The following is a 21,070-nucleotide window of genomic DNA, read 5'->3' on the forward strand; positions in this document are numbered from 1 at the left end:
TGTTTAAGGAGCTGTCTGACGCCACCCATAAGCCCTCCCCCTTCTACCACAAGAGGACCCTCCGCAAGACCCGTGAGGAGTGCGAGCACGTCAGAGACAAGTTCCTACAGATGAGGTAGGCCCGCTGAGTACAGAGTAGAAAATGCAGAAAAATGTACATGTTTTGGTCCTTTATGACTTCAATCATGATAGAACAGTGTGAGAGAGAGGAAACGAGTTGGGAGAGAAAGACGGGGAAGGATCGGCAAATGACCCAGGCCGGATTCGAACCTGGGTCGCCAGCGTAGCACTACCGTTAGAGCCACGGCAGGGCCAGAAAATGCAGTGTTAATTCAACACGTAGAGTAGGGGTGTCAAATATAAGGCCCGTGATATATAATAAGGCCAGAGCAGCCCGCCAGATGGTCTAGTACGGCCCCAGACATGGAAAAAAGCAAAGAGTGTCAAAAAAGACGTAAATGCCCCTTACAAAGGTGCAGTAGATGTCTAAGACTTCAGGTTTTCAGTACTTCAGAATTATTTTTTTATTGCCATTTACAGTCTATGCTCCTGATATATGTGCTGACATCCACCTCGAGATATTTGACTAGCGATGCGATTCTGATGTGAACTAAAAAAATTGCAATATTTTGAAATACTAGTCCGAGGTCCGGTCCACTTGACACCAAATTGACTGTATGTAACCCCTGATCCGGAATGAGTTTGACACCCCTGACCTAGAGAGTACAACTGGACCAAATACACTTCAGAAAGTGTTCTGAAGGTGACTTTCTAAGTGTTGAATTAGCACTACATTTTTCACTGTATACTCCATTTGGACATGCAACAGAGAAGGATCATTTTTGCATCATTAGTTTGGAGTTGATCTTGTGCCAGTCTTTGCAGAGTGGATGGTGACTAGCCTGATTAAGTCTGACCAAGAGCATAACAATTCACATTTCCCAAACAGCATTTCCCAAATGGCCTCCCTTGGTTTGCTAATGATTGTTTGCTTCCCAACAAAGTGGGAGAAGTTCCCGTATTTGCGGGAACTCAGAAAGTACTTGCATTGACTCTTGACCTGACTGGTAGCAACGCTGAAGCTGTTGTGTTACTGGGAGGGCATGGCCTGGCTAGATGGTGACTGCTTATTTGTGTGTTCCTTTTCCCAATAGTTCGCTGGAGGTTTCTGAGGAGGTGAGGCAGTATCTGAAGACTCCAACTTTTGACAACTGGTGAGTTGAGGAGATGGCTATGTGGAACAATATCACGTAGCCTCTTACTGCAGATGGGGTCGCCAGCGGGCCTATTCACTATTTGCTGAAAATACTACATCGTAACAACATTGCTATGACAGTGCTGAGAGCCTTAAAGGGGTATGCCACTATTTTGGGGCTTAATACAGTTAAAATCATGGCCAGGGTTTATAAAGGTGGTAAAGTGTCTTATTTTTCAAATAAGTGGCATACCCCTTTAACCAGATTAAGACATTACAATTTTGGTGACAGTAAGGTATAACATAGGTGCTGCACTGAGAGGTTAATTGGAGATTCAGATCCTTGACTACCACTGAACACTATACCGGCGTAGAGAAACAAGGTAACACTACAAACCGTATGTCAATGCACCACTATTATGTCAGGCTAAACATGATTTAATGCATAGACTAATTTCTATAAATGGTTTTGGTTGGCATGTCTAATTTGGAGTTATTTATACGGATGTTCTTATTTAGTTAATGGTTGTAGCTTCTGAGTGGTACATCCCCAGATGGCATGAGAAGTCATGCTGCTGCAAATTGTGATTGCTACAACTGCCAACTTAAAACAGTATGTTTATCCCATACGCACACCCATAAAGCTGTGTTATTTAATGTATAATAAATCTTTTTATGTTCTCTGCTTAGCAAGCCAAATGTACAAGTGTCCAAGCCAAATGTACTTCTAATCTCTACTCTCTCTGCTAATAGTGTGAAGACTATAAAACAAAGCAAAATACGCCATCATGCATCATTTGCTGAAAACACTATTTTGCGGTTGTTTACCAAATGTACTGGTGCCATGCTGAAACAGCCAATGACAACGACAAACAACAACAAATAACAGGAAACAACAAATGTACTGGTGCAGTGCTCAAATTACCAATGACAACAACACAACACAACACAACACAACAACAAACAACAGGAAACAGCACCTGTTGCAGCAGCAGCAGCATCAAGCCTCAGACCCAGGGCCGCTGACAGCTTTTGCTGGGCCCAGGACAAAGTCATCTGAAAGCTCCCCCCCCATCCAATACAATGTAATGGGGACCCAATTCTGGGCCCCATATTTCCCTTTGCCCGGGACAACATACCCCTTTGTCCCCCCGCCTTGTCGGCGGGCCTGCTTAGCCAATCAGCTCAACCCCTTTCATCCCATTCATATCAATATGAATGGAGCGAGTGGAGGAGTGTGTATCAGTGCAGCCCAAAGCGCTGCTCCTCCTCTTATCTGGCTGAATAGCACATTCATTAATGCCGGCTGCTTTTGAGAGGCTGCAGCTGCATTAAAAGCAGAGATGTCCTCTCTTCACTTCACTTCTCTTCTCTTCTCTTCTCTTCTCTTCTCTTCTCTTCTCTTCTCTTCTCTTCTCTTCTCTTCTCTTCTCTTCTCTTCTCTTCTCTTCTCTTCTCTTCTCCGCCTGTTTAACAAAACGCCGTACTCTCACTGCCACATTGACACAACAACATCCAGGACCCTGTTTCTCGAAAGCATCATTGCTAACCAGTTAGCCATTTTACTAGGTTTGCAATGGGTAATTGCATTGCAACCGAGTAAGTTGCTAACTTAGCAACAGTGATGTCGAGAAATGCACCCTAGGGCCAGCGGTATAGGCATAGGCATAGGCAGACTAGGTGGTCGGATCGGGCAGTGTTTCTCAACAGGGGTGCCGCGGAAGCGTGGCTGATAAATAAATTATGTAATATGATACATATTTGTCTAAATGTATAAGTTAATGCTAGTCAGTGGAATCTTTCATCTGCCATTTAAGCACAATAAAGTAAATATAGGTCGCCCCAGTCAGCTGCAACTTTGAACGTAGGTCGTGTGACGTCTCCCAAATGTGTTACTTTTCTAAGCTTGTGTGGTGTCGGATGCTATGCCATGTTACGACTTGTTGGTTTAGGGTGCCTTGAAATTTTTCATGAATTGAAAGGGTGCCTCGACTAAAAAAAGGTTGAGAAAGACTGGGATAGGGCACCAAAATGTCTTGAGAGTGCCATAAAAATGCCTAAAAGTCCTACAGAATTAGCTTGTCAAATAATAAAAAAAAAAACATTAAACGTTCCATCTACAATGATGACTCATGGGCACTTATTTATGTCGGCCCTAAAGGTCAGCTACAGCCAATCACATGCTTAAAGGGACACTGTGCAGGAAATGGTAAAAAAAGGTACTGCAACTATGCTGCTTATTTAAATTGGGCTGCCTATTGCCAAATTTGATCTTTACATGAAAGTTTACTAAGTGTTAAACACATCTTTTCTAGTATGGTCCAAGTACAGTCATTTTTGCTGCTAAAAATGGCTAATTTTGGAAATTCTAAATGGCGGACCATGGAGAAGATCCCCCTTTTCATGTATGAAAAGCGCAATTTTTCCAGTCATAATGAATACTTAGAATTTGATGCTGGTGGTAAGTATTCATGAAAAAGGTACCATTAGTGAATGGGCAGCATGCATTCTGGAAATAAACGACTAAAAATCTCACACAGTGTCCCTTTAATGCTATGTGTTTACTGCCGATTTCGAAATGCAGAAAAAGGAAAGGGAGTGCTCACCCAGAGCAGGCGATTCTAGTGTCAGTCGGGGCCCCAGGCAAAAACGTTTAAAGTTGAGCTGTTTTTCACCATCTAGTCTAGTGGCTTGGGGGCCCCAAGCGGATGCCTGCTTGCCTGGTGACAAGATGCCCTGGGGCACCAAACGGACTAGAACCGGCCCTGCACACACCCCTGCATGCGCCATCATCAGTGGAACTGCGGGGGTTGTGATGTCTGTTTTTAATGATTGTTTGTTTCCATAGTACACACACACAAACACACATACACACACACACGCACACACAAACACTGACAGACAGACAGACAGACAGACAGACAGACAGACACACACACACACACACACACACACACACACACACACACACACACACACACACACACACACACACACACACACACACACACACACACACACACACACACACACACACACACACACACACACACACACACACACAGATGCATTCAGACTGAAATAATTATAAAACATCACAGAGGGTTTGATATCAAGCATCACAGACTATTGGATGGGTTTTAATGTGTTGATAATATCTCTTTTCACTTTGAGATACAAAGATAATCAAATCAAAGCTCCGGAAAAGAGACATCACTTTGATATTAATGATGTTGTGAGGATGCAAGTTTGTAGAACACAATACTGATGAGTTGAGAACAGAGAAAAGAAAAGACGGTGTGTGTGTGTGTGTGTGTGTGTGTGTGTGTGTGTGTGTGTGTGTGTGTGTGTGTGTGTGTGTGTGTGTGTGTGTGTGTGTCTTCAATAGACAGTGGGAGGATGCTGAGATCATGGTGCTTCTTCATATCCAGTGTGTGTATGTGTGTATGCGCTTGTGTGCGTGCGCGCGCGTGTGTGTGTGCGTGTGTGTGTGTGCGTGTGTGTGTATGTGTGTGTGTGTGTGTGTGTGTGTGTGTGTGTGTGTGTGTGTGTGTGTGTGTGTGTGTGTGTGTGTGTGTGTGTGTGTGTGTGTGTGTGTGTGTGTGTGTGTGTGTGTGTGTAGGCAGTGGGAGGATGCTGAGATCATGGTGCTTCTCCAGGTGATGTATATGGATCTGGACTTCATCTCCAGTGTGTGTGTGTGTGTGTGTGTGTGTGTGTGTGTGTGTGTGTGTGTGTGTGTGTGTGTGTGTCCATCAGGCAGTGGGAGGATGCTGAGATCATGGTTCTTCTCCAGGTGATGTATATGGATCTGGACTTCATCTCCAGTGTGTGTGTGTGTGTGTGTGTGTGTGTCTGTGTGTGTGTGTGTGTGTGTGTGTGTGTGTGTGTGTGTGTGTGTGTGTATGTGTGTGTGTGTGTGTGTGTATGTGTGTGTGTGTGTGTGTGTGTGTGTGTGTGTGTGTGTGTGTGTGTGTGTGTGTGTGTGTGTGTGTGTGTGTGTGTGTGTGTGTGTGTGTGTAGGCAGTGGGAGGATGCTGAGATCATGGTTCTCCTCCAGGTGATGTATATGGATCTGGACTTCATCTCCACCTTCAACATCGAGCTGGAGGTGCTGCAGCAGTTCCTGTACGAGGTCTACAGGCGATACAACAACATCCCCTTCCACAACTTCAAACACTGCTTCTGCGTCACACAGATGGTGAGTAGAGTAGAGTAGAGTAGAGTAGAGTAGAGTAGAGGAGAGTACTTTTATTAATCCAGACGGAAATTAAGGTGTCTGACAGCTTATATACAAAACATTGCCCTCCACAACTTCAAACACTGCTTCTGCGTCACACAGATGGTGAGACAGTTCACTTTTTTTTGGTAAAATCTTTTAGGGCTTTTTTGCCTTTATTTTTGAGAGAGAGGCGGGGAAGGATCGTCAAATGACCTGGGCGGGAATCGAACCCGTGTCGCCGGTGTAGTAACCCAGTGCCCAGGGTCACGGAGGTTCACTTTTGAGAGAGAGAGAGAGACACACACACACACACACACACACACACACACACACACACACACACACACACACACACACACACACACACACACACACACACACACACACACACACACACACACACACACACACACACACAGAGGATATACGTATATGGAGTTTCGGCTTGTGCCTTTGTCCCAGATTTGCTTTTTGCCTGAGTTTGAGTTTAACATCCTATAGTCCAGTGGTTCTTACCCCTAGGGGTGCGCCAGAGATTTCAGGGGGTGCGCAGATTGTTTTCTTGTTGAGGATGCCATCAAAATTCTGCTTGCGAACATTATAATTAGGCCAAATCAAAACCAAATAAAAAAATGTTTTGGTCCCCATTTAAAGTGATTAAGGTATTGATCAATGTCTCAAGCAAGAATAATTGTAATCAATCACTTAAATCAGTTTTTAGTGTGTATACACGTGAAGACATTTGGGATGGGGGTGCGCGGCTTGTATTGGGCACAGGTAAGGGGATGCGTTAATAAAAAAAGGTTAAGAACCACTGCTATAGTCTATAGTTTAAAGTCTGGCTTGTCAAACTACTGTTGGGGTGGTGCTTTAATGCAGGTCATGAGTGGAAGAAGTAATTGGGACAGGAGGGGTGAAAGAAATGGAAGGTAGGACAGAGGAAGATGCAATCACTGGAGAACTGTTATTTCTCCCTCACCTCAATCTGTCTGAGCAATGAAGGACACCTTAGTATAGTCCGCTGTCTGTGTGTGTGAGTGTGTGTGTGCGTGTGTGTTCGTGCGAGCGAGCGTGCGTGTGTGTGTGTGTGTGTGCATGTATGCTTGCGTGCGTTAGAGTGTATGTGTAATTGAAGACAAGTCAGAGGGAAAATTACACCCATCATCATGATTCCCCTTCTGGATTGATTGGCCTCAGGATTTCTTGAAGGTCAGCGGCACAGCACAGCACAGTGCCATTTCCAATCTGGGAACTCACCTTGATCATCTCAGGTCAAGAGTGCAGAGGGGTGGGGGCAGGGCCTCTGTTAAGGCTTTGGAGGCCCCAATCATAACCGGTCAGGAGGCCCCCATCATAATTACATAATAATAATAATAGGTTTTTAGTCAATCTTAATTTAGGAGGCCGCATATGTCATCGTAGAGTATTACCACGGTTATTAACCTTTTAAGGGCCATAACAGCTTAGCCTGGCGACACCGTTGATGTACTCCACCCAAAGATTTTGGCTCCGCACATCGTCTGGCAAAAGCCTCGAGCTCGGTTCTCTCAGTGTTTAGCCAATCAGCAAACAGTTGAGAGTGGTGACGTAGAACTCACCCACGATGCTCCGTTACTGATTGGTTAAGGTAACTATATTCACACTTTCGTTATGTTATTTGTATGCTTTTGCGACACTATAACGTAACAGGCATGCTATTAAAGCACAATATGGGTTTTATTTGAGTTTGGAACTTCGATTAATTTAAATGATAGTGTAAGATCAGACCATCTCCCATCGTCCACGGAGACGGATTCCTCATGGCTTTTGCCAGACTAATTGACGGAGTCAACAGTCGGCAATTCGCCCAGGCTAATAACAGCTTGCCTCAGATGGTACAGCGTGCATTATGGGGTTAAGGTAAATATGCTATCACTATAGGTGTTGCAGCTGGTGTTAAAAGTTGTGTTGCATAGATGTCACTCCCAGGCCTAAAGGGTTGATATTGATGTTTGACGACCTTTGCCCTCTGCAGATGTATGGGCTGATATGGCTGACAGACCTCAGGAACAAGATGGACAGCATTGACCTTTTGACCTTACTGACCTCTGCGGTGTGCCACGACCTTGACCACACCGGGTACAACAACGCCTACCAGGTGACTCACACAAGCCAATCAGAATGCTGCTGCTGAGTGGTAAACCAATCACAGCATGGCGGTTGTTATTTATCATTATTGGCAGATACTGTAATTGATGTGGCATGGTCATTATCTAGATTGTAGATGTTGTTTTCCAATCGTTCTTACAAATTTTACGCCATAAATGATTCATATTCATAGTCTAACAAATCATATTAACAAATTTTGAATCAAATATTTTGAATGACATGACAGGTAATGTTATTAAAATGATCACGAGGGATGTTTTGATTGAATCAACATGTTCTGAATGAAATCTTTTGAAATGAAATGAAATGTAATGTCATTAAGATGATTAAAATATATTTTCCAGATTAACGCGCGTACAGAGCTGGCTATGCGCTACAATGACATCTCGCCCCTTGAGAACCACCACTGTGCTGTGGCCTTTGAGATTCTGGAAAAGGTAAATCTGTATTCCCTAATCCGTAATCCTTCTTTCTTTCCATCCTTCTTCGGCCACCAGGGATACCATTAAAGATGCTCTGTGTTTGTGTGTGTGTGTGTGTGTGTGTGTGTGTGTGTGTGTGTGTGTGTGTGTGTGTGTGTGTGTGTGTGTGTGTGTGTGTGAGCATGTTTGTAGTATGTACACATATGTGTATGCATGTATACAAGTGTGTATGTGTGTGTGTGTGTGTGCGCGTGTGTGTGTGTGCGTGCTAATAATGAGCAGCCAGACTTGTTTTTCGTTGAGTGGGTTGTTTACATGCGATGCTCGTGCTGCATGCAACTGAATTAATGTTTCTAGTCTGCTCCAATGAGTCTTTTATCATGACACATAATAATTATGCCATAATTCATATCTTATCACATTTCCACTTACCACTGCATAATTATGCATAATAGTTCCATTTCTGCCAGCGTACGAATTAATTTCCTTTGAGAGTTGGATGTCTTGAATTATTAATTTATTTGCCCCCAAAAAATGGGGTCTGGTATAATTTGGTTGATATGGTACTTTTCTTACAGTTTTTCTCGATTGCTTACACACATTATTCGGAATCAGTTCTCGAATTTTCAAAACTCTACACACAAATCTCCAAACCTCACACACAACGGGCAAAACTCCTCAGTCACTACCTCTGAAAAATGCACGTCTTGTCTCAAAACAATGTACTCTCTTCTAAAAAGGTCATTTTGTTCTCAAATGACACACACAAGCAGTCATTTTACAGTTTTTCTCGATTGCCTACACACAATTTTCGGAATCGGTCTTCGAATTCTCAAAACTCTACACACAAATCTCCAAACCTCACACACAACGGGCCAAACTCTTCACTACCTTTGAAAAATGCACGTCTTGTCTCAAAACAATATACTCTCTTCTAAAAACCTCATTTTGTCGTCAAATGACACACACAGACAGTCACTACAATACACATTTGCAGACCCATTAAAACACTGTTGGGCACAGGGTAAAACTAATTTCTCCCAGTAACTTGGGCTTTTTTTGTTCTGGATTGCATGGATACTGTGACATAAGTTGGAAAAACGTAATTCCCACAACACACAAACAGAAACAGAAAGATGTTTATGTCTTTTTCACAAAAACAACACAAAGATAAACCCCACTGCCTATTTGGCAGTACAAAAAAACCATTACATTACTGTATAGCCTATTGCTATGAAAAAAAAACTCTATACTCAACTTGAAACACAGTAGAAACTTATTTTCTTCAGTGTTCTACTTACTAAAGATGGTATTTTTCTGTAGTAAAATACTGAAATATTGTTTTTAGACTCGGAGTACACAGACGTGTATATGAAGAGTTCAGATGCAAACTCCCCTAAGTGCCTTTTCAGAAAATAATCTTAGGGTAATTCATTTTTATTTCGTACAAGCTATCGAAATCGCATATTGTTTTATTTTATTTATGTAATATAACTATTTATATGTATTTTCAAGTACATAAATGTAAACCAAACCAACAGCAGGGTTCTCTAAAAATATAGAAGTGCAGGTCTTCAGAAATGGAGTAAGGGGTTTTTGCATCTGAACTCCTCATATATTTTACATATTTTTAAAAATATTTAAAAATTGCACTAATGTATTGTAAAATATTGGGTAACCACATGAAAGTTATGTCTTGTATAACATATTTTTGAGTTCAAAACTAAACAAATGGGTTTTCTCCTTGCATCCACTCATTTTTCATCAATATGACATGCAATGTGTGTCCTTATGGGGTGATGATTTCAGATTGTCAACCGGTATGAAGAGAGTTTGCACATGTGATGAGGAAGTGAACATAGTATTGCAGTTGATATAGTGTTGTGAATGACAGTGTGTTCCATGAGAAACCCAGTGTTTTTCTTTATGAAAATTGAGTGTAATCCAGAGAATTGTGTGTAATGGTGTGAAAAGAGTGTGTTTTAAAACTGGAATTTGAGTGTTAAGTAGGAATTGTGTTTAGTGTTCAGTGACATTGGTTAGGGGAGTTGGGAAATGGGTGAGATGTTCCGAGAATTGTGTGTGAAGTACCAGAACTTGTGTGTAGGCAACCGAGAAAAACTGTAATACACTCTTATGTGAACCATTGAACACTAATATGCACAAGGTAAAATTCTATACTCAACATGACACACCGTAGAAACTCATTTCCTTCACTGTTCTACTTACTAAAGAGGGTATTTTTCTGTAGTAAAATACTGCAATATTGTTTTTAGACTCGGAGTACACAGATGTGTATATATTTTACATATTTTTCTGACATTTAAAAATTGCACTAATTTATTGTAAAATATTGGGTAACCACATGAAAGTGATGTCTTGTATAACATATTCTTGAGTTCAAAAACTAAGCAAATGGGTTTTCTCCCTTGCATCCACTCATTTTTCATCAATATGACATGCAATGTGTGTCCTTATGGGGTGATGATTTCAGATTGTAAACCGGTATGAAGAGAGTTTGCCCATGTGATGAGGAAGTGAACTTAGTATGGCAGTTGATTTTAGTATTTTGAATGACAGTGTGTTCAATGCGACAACCAGGGTTTTTCTTCATGAAAATTGTGTGTAATCCAGAGAATTGTGTGTAGTGGTTTGAAAAGAGTGTGTTTTAAAACTGAAATGTGAGTGTAAAGAAGGAATTGTGTTTAGTGTTCAGTGACATTGGTTAGGGGAGTTGGGAAATGGGTGAGCTGTTCCGAGAATTGTGTGTGAAGTACCAGAACTTGTGTGGAAGCAATCGAGAAAAACTGTAAAAATAGGCCATATAAAAACTTGGCATCATCATCTAAGCCATTTTATCTGTGATAGGTTTTGAAATGCATTGATGTAAGGTGACAGACACCTTAAATTCCCTATCTTACTATTAAAAGTAGATACCACAGGCCCTCATAGTAGTTCATAGATGGGCTACCATTCTACAACTTCAGAGGCATTTTTGCTAGGCACAGTAAAAACTTACAAGGAAGCAATCGAGAAAAACTGTAATTAGATTAGAAATGCCATTATTACATGGAAGGCTGTGTGCTCGTGTGCGTGTCTTTGATTTCAGAATGAGAGCAACATCTTCAGAAATCTGACCACAGACCAGTACAAGAGAATACGAGAAGGCATCATCAGGTAAAGCTCAACATTTGTTGAAGTGAAGTTCAATATCCCTCTGATCAACCTTGTTTATCATAGTAGGCTATGTTCGATATATTCAGTTGCATTTCTTTGAGAAAATAGAAATGAAGAGTTTCATTGCAAAATGGCGTATCTCCATGCACTTTGTAGAATGTTGGGAAATTGACATTTTTTTTATATTATTACATTATTACACGACTGCACAACGACCCACAGCACTAACCATCTAGTGAAGTTTGCGGATGATACAACACTGGTGGGCCTCATCACCAAGGGCGATGAGACTCACTACAGAGAAGAAGTAGACCTGCTGGCCAGATGGTGCAAAGACAACAACCTCCTGCTGAATGTCAACAAGACCAAGGAGATTGTTGTCAACTTCCAAAGGGTCCAAAAACAACTGCCACCACTGACCATCGACGGCGATGCTGTGGAGAGAGTGAGCAGCACCAAGTTCCTTGGAGTGCACATCAGCGACGACCTCTCTTGGACCACCAACACTACATCACTGGCGAAGAAGGCCCATCAGCGTCTCTACTTCCTGCACAAACTAAAGAAGGCAAGTGCTACACCCTCCATCATGACAACATTCTACAGAGGAACCATAGAGAGCGTCGTGTCCAACTGCATCACAGTGTGGGGAGGAAGCTGCACGGAGAAAACCAGGAAGACACTCCAGCGTGTTGTGAACACAGCGAAGAAGATCATTGGAGTACCACTCCCCTCCCTGCAGGACATTTACACCACACGCCTCACCCGGAAAGCACTGATGATCATCAAAGACACAAGCCACCCTGCACACAAACTGTTCAGCCTCCTGCCCTCTGGAAAGAGGTACAGGCGCCTCCGTTCCCGTACCACCCGGCTGGCGAGCAGCACAATGCACCAAGCGATCAAGATGCTGAACACTCAACCCACTCTCCCTCCACTGTCAGCCTCTAGCCAGCAAGGCCACTGACAACCCCCCCCCCCCCCCACTGTCAGCCTCTAGCCAGCAAGGCCACTGACAACCCCCCCCCCATCCCCCACCACCATATCTGCGACTGAACATTCCACCTGCACTACTATACTTGTGACTGAACTTTCAACCTGCACTAACTCAAAACATGCACACACACACACACACACACACACACACACACACACACACACACACACACACACACACACACACACACACAAGCACACTGCACTTTCTGCACTAAACCCAAACATACACACACTGACACACACACACACACACACACACACACACACACACACACACACACATACACACACACACACACACACACACACACAGACACACGAACACGAACACACACACAAGACGCACACCGCACCTTCTACCTGCACTAAACACATACACACACATACACACACACACACACACACACACACACACACACACACACACACACACACACACACACTGCTGCTGGTGTACTTGACAGACCTTTTTTTATATTTATTTTCTTCAAAATGCTACTATTACCATGTCAGAACGCTATAAAGGACTTTTTTAGGAAAAGCACAAAAGCACAACAAATACCTCTTAATGTATGTCCTCTACAAGTCTTCTGTTGTCCAGTCTTGCACTTTAAATGTCTGTATGAGCACTGTCTATGTCCATACTGTCTTAAGTCCATGTATAAGTACTGTCTATGTCTATACTGTCTATGTCCTTACCTTAATTAGTCTATGTCTGTATGGGAAAGCAAGAAATGTAATTTCAAATTCTTTGTATGACCAGTGCATGTAAAGAAATTGACAATAAAACCTACTTGACTTGACTTGACTTGACTTGACATTACATTGCATTTGGCAGACGCTTTATAACCAAAGCGACTTTCAAAAGAGGACATAATCAAGCCAACATCACAAGCAAATACAAAGTGCACAGGAGATATACAGAACAACAAGTGCAATTGCAAAGAGGGGTTAGTTAGTTTTTTTGTTTTTTTTAATAAAGAGGAAATAACTAGTACACACACACATAAACACACACTCACAAACTAAACTAAACTAAACATCATGTCAGGAGTCTGCCCTGGGGCAAGGCCAGTTCAAGCATTAGTCTAGTAGATTCTCTCGAAAGAGGAATGTCTTTAGTTGTTTCTTGAAGGCTGTAAGAGATGTGCTTAGTCTTGCTGCCTCTGGGAGACTGTTCCACCACTTGGGTACCACAACGGAGAACAGTCTTGACTGGGAGTACCTAGAGCGACTGGATGGCAGAGCCAGACGGCTTGTGCTGGATGAGCGCAGTTCTCTTCCAGTAACATAAGGTGTTAGTAGGTCCTTCAGATAAGCTGGGGCCGTTCCTGTGATGGTTTTGTAGGCAAGGGTCAATGCCTTGTGCTTGATCCGGGCGGCGATCGGTAACCAGTGCAACTCAATAAATAGAGGAGTAACATGGGTCCTTTTGGGTTGATTGAATATCAACCGTGCCGCCGCATTCTGGATCATCTGCAGAGGCTTTAGCGCACAAGCAGGTAGGCCTGTCATGAGTGAGTTGCAGTAGTCAATGCGGGACAGGACCGTGGCCTGGACCAGTCGTTGTGTAGAATATTGTGTCAGCACAGGTCTGATATTCCGTACGTTGGACATGTGGATTCGACAGGTCCGGGTGACCGAGTTGATGTAGTTGGAGCATGACAGCTCATCATCAATCATGACGCCAAGGTTTTTGGCGACTTTGTTTGGGGTCACGATGGTGGAGCCTATCTTGAGGTTGATGTTGTGACTGAGCGGCTCTTTAGCTGGGATCACCAGGAGCTCTGTCTTGGCCAGGTTCAGCTGTAGGTGGTGGTCCTTCATCCATGTTGACAAATCGGTGAGGCAGGCAGAGATGCGTTCCGAAACCGTGGTGTCCTCTGGACGGAACGACAGGTACATCTGGGTGTCATCAGCGTAGCAGTGGTAGGAGAACCCATGTGTTTGAATGACACGTCCCAGGGAGGAGGTGTATATTGCAAACAGAAGAGGTCCCAGCACTGATCCTTGGGGTACGCCTGTGGAGAGGGTGTGAGTCGTAGACAGCTTCCCTTGCCATGACACACTGAAGGTGCGTCCAGAGAGGTAGGAGTTGAACCATGAGTGGACAACGCCTGTGATTCCTATGGCTGTGAGTATCCTCAGGAGGATCTTGTGGTTGACTGTGTCAAAGGCTGCAGACAGGTCTAGTAGTATGAGGACCGAGGATAGTCCTTCCGTTCTTGCAGTCCTTAGAGCTTCAGTCACTGAGAGTAACGCAGTTTCAGTTGAATGTCCACTTCTGAAACCAGATTGTTTTGGGTCAAGTAATCCGTTCTGGTTTAGGAAGTTGGTGACCTGCTTTGCAACTGCCCTTTCTAGCGTCTTGGATAGGAAGGGAAGCAGTGAGACAGGTCTGTAGTTTTCGACATGAGCAGGGTTCAGTGTAGGCTTCTTCAGTAGTGGTGTCACCCTTGCTTGTTTGAAGGCGGAGGGGACAGTGCCGGAGGAGAGTGAGGAGTTCATGATGGATGTGATTGAGGGGACCACTGTTTGGGCAATGTCTTGAAGAAGGTTCGTGGGCACTGGGTCTAGTAGGCAGGTAGTGGGACGGCTTTGTGTGATGAGTTTGGAAACGTCTTCTTCAGAGAGCAGAGTGAATTCATGAAGTGTTGCAGGAGTCGCCGTGTTTTCCAGGGGGGTGTCTTCTGGGCGGGAGGGCGGTTGACAGAATTGCTTGCTAATATTTGCCGTCTTTTCCGTGAAGAAGGTGGCAAAGTTGTCTGGGTTAAGGTCTGTGGGCGCAGGAGGGGGGGGAGGGTTGAGCAGTGACTTCAATGTAGAAAACAACTTACGTGGGTCTGTAGTGTTGCTGATCTTGTCGTTGTAGTAGGTTGTCTTGGCAGCTGTTACAGAGGCGGAGAAGGAGGCTAGTAGAGATCTAAGTTTTTCGAGGTCAGATGGGTTGCTGGCTTTGCGCCATTTCCTTTCTGCCGCTCTGAGGGTGGTACGTAGAGCTCGGATGGTGTCTGTCAGCCATGGTCGCGGTTGTGAAGGTCTTGCAGGTTTAGTGACTAGTGGGCAGAGGTTGTCTAGGCAGGAGGTCAGTGTGGAGCTGAGCGAATCTGTAGCAGTGTCAACATCGAGTGAGGAGAGCACGCTTGCTGAGGGCAAGGCATCTGCCACCACTGATGCAAAGCTAGTGCGTGACAGGTTGCGTAGATTCCGCCTATATGTGACCAAGGGAGGGGGGGTGGGTGTAGGGTCGGGTAGGGAGGTGGTGAAATGGAGGAAAAAGTGGTCTGAAACATGCATTGGTGTTACCTTGATGTTGTCCGCTTGGCAGTCCTTAGTCATGATCAGGTTGAGCTGGTTGCCACTCTTGTGTGTCGGGGGGCAGCTGGCTAGTTGAATGTCAAATGACTTCATCAGGGCCTTGAAGTCTGTGGCGTACGGCTTCTCTAGATGTATGTTGAAGTCGCCGAGGACAAGTAGGGGGCCGCCTAGGTCCGTGATGGAGGAGATCAGCGTATCTTATAAGTATGTTTTGGGGGCTTTTTGGGTCTTTATTGTGACCGGATAGTGTGAGAGGAGACAGGAAATGAGCTGGAGAGAGATTTGGGGTAGGGCTTGGAAATGACCCCAGCCGGACTCGAACCGGGGTCCCCATGAGCATGCATGTGATGTGGGGGGCTTAGCGCGCTGCGCCACAGCGCCCTAGGGAAATTGACATTTTTGTATTGGGCATTCTATTGCATTGCATTGCAAAATGCATTTTTATAGGTTTAAGAAGTATGTTCTCAGAATATTTGAACGGCAAAAATGCACACATAGATGATAAGACTTCGGAACAATCAATTCCAATACTAAAAAGGCAAAAGTAAAAAATGGTGGATATGTGGTGCTCTCAACAATGGCATAATTCACTTACTATGTGTTTGGTTAAATGTTATGTTGTGTGGTCCGTTATCTTCACTGTTGTGTGATACCTGTTATTGTTGCGGTCCCTTTAAGTGTTCCGATGACGTTTCATATTGCCGGCTTTTCTGTCATGCACGGCGCCATGTTTTTAGTCAGTTACATTAAGTTATTAAACGCGACTCACAGAGTCTTAATGTGAGAAGTTGTACGGCTCGTTTCTTCGCCTTAAGGCAACTTCCACAGATACACCATTTTGCAACAAAACTCTTCAAATACTGTATCCTGAAAAAAATGCATGATGGGAATGTCCCACCCCCACCCCTCTCCTTAACTGTGCCCCCTTCTTCCTTATCAGGTGCGTCTTGGCAACAGATATGACCCGACACAACGAGATCCTCAACAAGTTCAAATCCATCCTGCACACCTTTGACTTCAGCAACAAAGACCACAGAGATGTGGTAACTAACCACTAATTCACTTCATGGCATTGTACTGCACAACTGCATACAGGATTTGCACACATGCAGGGCCGTAACCAGACATTTTCAAATACTGAGGTAAAATACTGCGTGCTGTACTGCATACTGTACATTTAGAATGTTTCAAACACTGAGCACAGCTTCTAAAGGGCCTTTGGTTTAGTCAGGATGTCAAAAAGTGTTTCTATCAGTAGCCTCCTCGTGCAGATGGGCCCGCCACAGGCCCCATTCACTCCTTACTGAAAAGACTCAACTACACCATAACAACATTGCTATGACATTACAGACAGCCATAAATAACAGATTAAGACCTGGTCTTTACAATTTTGGTGACAGTCACTACGTTTACATGCTGTTTTTAATTCCGAAATAGTCATTCAGAATGAAATAGTTCCGTCGAGTTGACTTTCATTTAATTTCTTATTAAGAGGTGTTTATATGACGTTTTCAAAGCGGAATTAAGCTTTAATCAGACTTAGTTAAATTAAAGTCGGTTAAATTAAAGTCAGCTAAAAAGACAGAAGTGCATGTTAGCCCCATCTGAGCACCTCAGGGCCTTATGATGAGAGGATGGGGTCTCAGCTGATGAGCCGTAGGATAGGGACAGCAGTTTAGCAGCTGAGGACTGACACACACACACACACACACACACACACACACACACACACACACACACACACACACACACACACACACACACACACACACACACACACACACACACACACACACACACTTACGTTGGCCTTTTCCTTGCTGCCGCAGATGATGGCCAGGGGAGGGCCTCTCTCTCTCTTTCTCATTGTATGTCTGTACTCTCTCTCTCTCTCTCTCTCTCTCTCTCTCTCTCTCACACACACACACACACACACACACACACACACAGACACACACACACAGACACACACTTACGCACACACACACACACTTACGCTGGCCTTTTCCTTGCTGCCGCAGATGATGGCCAGCAGGGGATAAACTCTCTCTCTCTCTCTCTCTCTCTCTCTCTCACACTCTAACACACACACACACACACACACACACACACACACACACCCTAACTAACTCGTGCTGTTCTTCCTCTTCCTCTGCTGCCACAGCTGATGACCATCCTGATCAAAGTGAGTGACATCTCCAACGAGGCGCGGCCCATGGATGTGGCGGAGCCCTGGCTAGACTGCTTACTGCAGGAGTTCTTCAACCAGGTACCACACACATGCCACACACCATACTCTGGCTAGACTGCTTACTGCAGGAGTTCTTCAACCAGGACCACACACACCAGGCTTGTACGAAATTCCGAATTGAAAGAATTTCAATTCAAAGTAATGCCATAATACGAACACTAGGTGGTGGTGTTCTATGTACTTTCAATGGGTGGTGTAGATTAAATTCAAAGAAATTCAAGGTAATGACACCACCTAGTGTTCGTATTATGGCATTACTTTGAATTGAAATTCATTCAATTCAGAATTTCGTACAAGCCTGACACACAGGCCACACAGGCATACGCCCTGGCTAGACTACTGAAGGAGTTCTTCAACCAGGTACCACACAACACACGCCACACAGGTATACGACATACCACACACGTACGGCATGCCACACACGCATACGCCCTGGCTAGACTGCCTCCTGCAGGAGTTCTTCAACCAGGTACAACACACACACGCACACAGGCATACGTGCTCTCTCTCTCTCTCTCTCTCTCTCTCTCTCTCTCTCTCTCTCTCTCTCTCTCTCTCTCTCTCACTAGAATTAAGTTAATTTCTTTAGTTGAATTCTTCAACCAGGTCACAAACGCATGCAGACACGTACGGCATGCCCACACAGGCATACACCCACTGTCTCTCTCAAATCAATTCAATAATGCTTTATTGGCATGACAAATAGGACATCCATATTGAATGATAGAATCATAGACATAGAATTTCTCTCTCTCACACACACACATACACAGATGCATATGTGCGCACATGGACACACACTCACATACAGTACATAAACACAAGCATACACATTATACACAGGGCCACAACTCCCTATTGCTGACGGCATACTGTTTGAGCTCAGGTTTGAGGTAGAATTTAGTTAATTTCTTGACTTAAAAGAGGGACCATGTACAAAATGCATTACTCTATAAAAAGTCAAAATAGATGAGTTTGTTACATGCTGTGTTACCTGTCACCTGAACATATAGAGTGACCTATTCCTGTCTGTAATGCCCTTCAGACATTTATTAATTTGCATCACTGTCTACATAATCTGTATTACTGACTACACGTCATTTGAGAGTACTTCCATGTACTGACCAGAGTTGTAGAAAGTAGAAGTAAAAGTACTCGTACAGCTGTAATTACAACACCAGTATGATATTGCAAAGTTGAAACCATGTCATATCATACCACTAGTGTCGTCATTACATCTGTAAGAGAACTTTTACTTCTACTTTATACAACTCTGGTACTGACTGCCTGTTTTGGGCGGTACTGACTGCCTGTTTTGGGTATGTGCTGTGCCGTCGGTCTTCTTCTCCACTAGAGTGACATGGAGAAGCTGGAGGGCCTCCCGGTGACGCCCTTCATGGACAGGGACAAGGTGACCAAGCCGTCATCGCAGACCGGCTTCATCCGCTTCGTGCTGCTGCCCCTCTTCATGGAGCTGGCCAACCTCTTCCCCTGCCTGGAGGTCAGAACAGCAGAACCAGAATCAGAACCAGAACCAGGATCGGAAATAGAATGGGAATCGGAATCAGAATGGGAAATAGAATGGGAATCGGAATCAGAATGGGAAATAGAATGGGAATTGGAATCAGAATGGGAACCAGAATCAGAATCAATCAGATTTATGTTCTGTTTTGTATGTAGACTAGGGATCTGACTTAGCATTTGATTTGATTTTAACAGATTGTAAGGTTGTTGAAACCAAAATGGTAATGACCAAAGACCTTTGGTAATGTCATTGCAATGTTGGATGTTCTACCTGTTGCTTTTGTCGTGTTACTTATCGGCAAATCTTCAATAAATGTTACGGAATCTCTGGAAATGATATACACTTTAAAAATAAAGGAAATAATAACAATAAAAAAGTAAGACATCTCGTGGGCCAGATATGATTGATGGCGGGACGGATTTGGCCCCCGGGATGTGCATTGCCAACCCCTGCTGTACATAACCTTGGTGTATTTTGTCTTCTTCAGCATCACATCATTGACCCAGTGCGGAAGGCCTTGGACTACTACACAGAGATGGAGAAAGCCCTGGAGCGTGAGAAACAGAACCGGGCCCAGAGCGACAAGACGGCCCTGGAGCGTGAGAAACAGAACCGGGCCCAGAGCGACAAGACGGGTCCAAAGTCCACCAAAGAGCCATCTTCTTCTTCTTCTTCCTCATCATCTTCCTCTTCTGGGCCAAAAGAACCAGACACACCGGCTGATGCCAGCTCAGATCTGAAGCCCACTACAGTGTGAACGCAACGCAGCATCAGACATCTCTCATCTCTATACTCTATACTCTATACATCTCTATACTGCCCTACAATATCAGAACGCAGTATCTTGAAAATGGTTGAAAATGGGTTTAGACCAGAAATTGGCTTTAAAATGCCGTCTTTTTCTTGTGTTAAAATGTTTTGGTCCAACTTGGTCCTGTTTCAGAAAAAAACGATAAAAAACGATTATACTGCGCTTTTTGTTTTTAGGAGGTTACGTCATACAAGCCAAGAACGCAGTATACCGCGCAATATGCTGCACTTCTCCATTGACACCGTGGTTTTGGTGTAGACAGTAATACCACAACAGAACGCAGTATAATGATTTTTCAGCTAAAAAGTAATGAGAATGATGTTTTTTTTGCTTTTTTCTTGTGTGAATAAATTTCCACCATAAAAAAGTATTATATGGAAGTGTCATCACCACTTTACCTCCAACACAGTTGCGTGACCAGAAAGGAAACTTTAAAGCCTTTTTTCTCAGTTTGCCATTTCGAATTATACTGCGTTCTGAAATTGTAGGGCAGTATATACCAGCTGCACCCAGGGCTGGACTGGCCATCTGGCATAGCGGGCATTTCCCGGTGGGCCCCGCACCCTCGTGGACCCCTATTTAATTTATATTTTTTATTTTCTTTAACCCCTTAGCGCAGAGCCTATGTTATAACCTTACTGTCACCAAAATTGTAATGGCTATGTCTTAATCTGTTACTTAAGGCTCTCGGTACTGTCATAGCAATGTTGTTGCAGTTAAGTATTTTCATCAAATGGTGAATATAATAGGCCAGACCGTGACCCCATATGCAGTAAGAGGCTACCATTTCTGAAAATAGAGGCCCACGAGGGTGCGGGGCCCACCAGTGAGTCAATTCTGCGTCGCTTATTAATCCAAGAGTGCCCGGGCCCTATTTCTCCCAGCCCTGTGGTGTTCTGTCAAAATGGGCTGCGTCGTCCATATCTACGAGTAGTATAGCCTGTTAACTTCAAGCCCTAACCATGATCCCTGATCCCTGACCCACAGACAGTAGTAGGGATTATG

The 21,070-nt window shown here is 43.9% G+C and overlaps 1 protein-coding gene across 1 annotated transcript in view; it reads left to right on the plus strand.

Moving 5' to 3' along the window:
- si:dkey-219c10.4 (high affinity cGMP-specific 3',5'-cyclic phosphodiesterase 9A) overlaps window positions 1-20,011 on the plus strand; it is a 34,566-nt gene extending 14,555 nt beyond the window's left edge. Inside the window, exons 5-14 of the mRNA XM_063214567.1 lie at window positions 1-115; window positions 1,155-1,214; window positions 5,219-5,396; window positions 7,432-7,554; window positions 7,910-8,002; window positions 11,097-11,164; window positions 16,419-16,521; window positions 17,643-17,747; window positions 19,084-19,230; window positions 19,742-20,011. The exon at window positions 1-115 is cut by the window's left edge and continues 28 nt beyond it. Coding sequence (XP_063070637.1) covers window positions 1-115; window positions 1,155-1,214; window positions 5,219-5,396; window positions 7,432-7,554; window positions 7,910-8,002; window positions 11,097-11,164; window positions 16,419-16,521; window positions 17,643-17,747; window positions 19,084-19,230; window positions 19,742-20,011 — 1,262 coding nt within the window. The remainder of the gene's footprint in view (window positions 116-1,154; window positions 1,215-5,218; window positions 5,397-7,431; window positions 7,555-7,909; window positions 8,003-11,096; window positions 11,165-16,418; window positions 16,522-17,642; window positions 17,748-19,083; window positions 19,231-19,741) is intronic.
- The last annotated feature ends 1,059 nt before the right edge of the window (window positions 20,012-21,070 follow it).

The sequence above is a fragment of the Engraulis encrasicolus genome, chromosome 13 (assembly GCF_034702125.1).
Source record: "Engraulis encrasicolus isolate BLACKSEA-1 chromosome 13, IST_EnEncr_1.0, whole genome shotgun sequence".
NCBI lineage: Eukaryota > Metazoa > Chordata > Actinopteri > Clupeiformes > Engraulidae > Engraulis > Engraulis encrasicolus.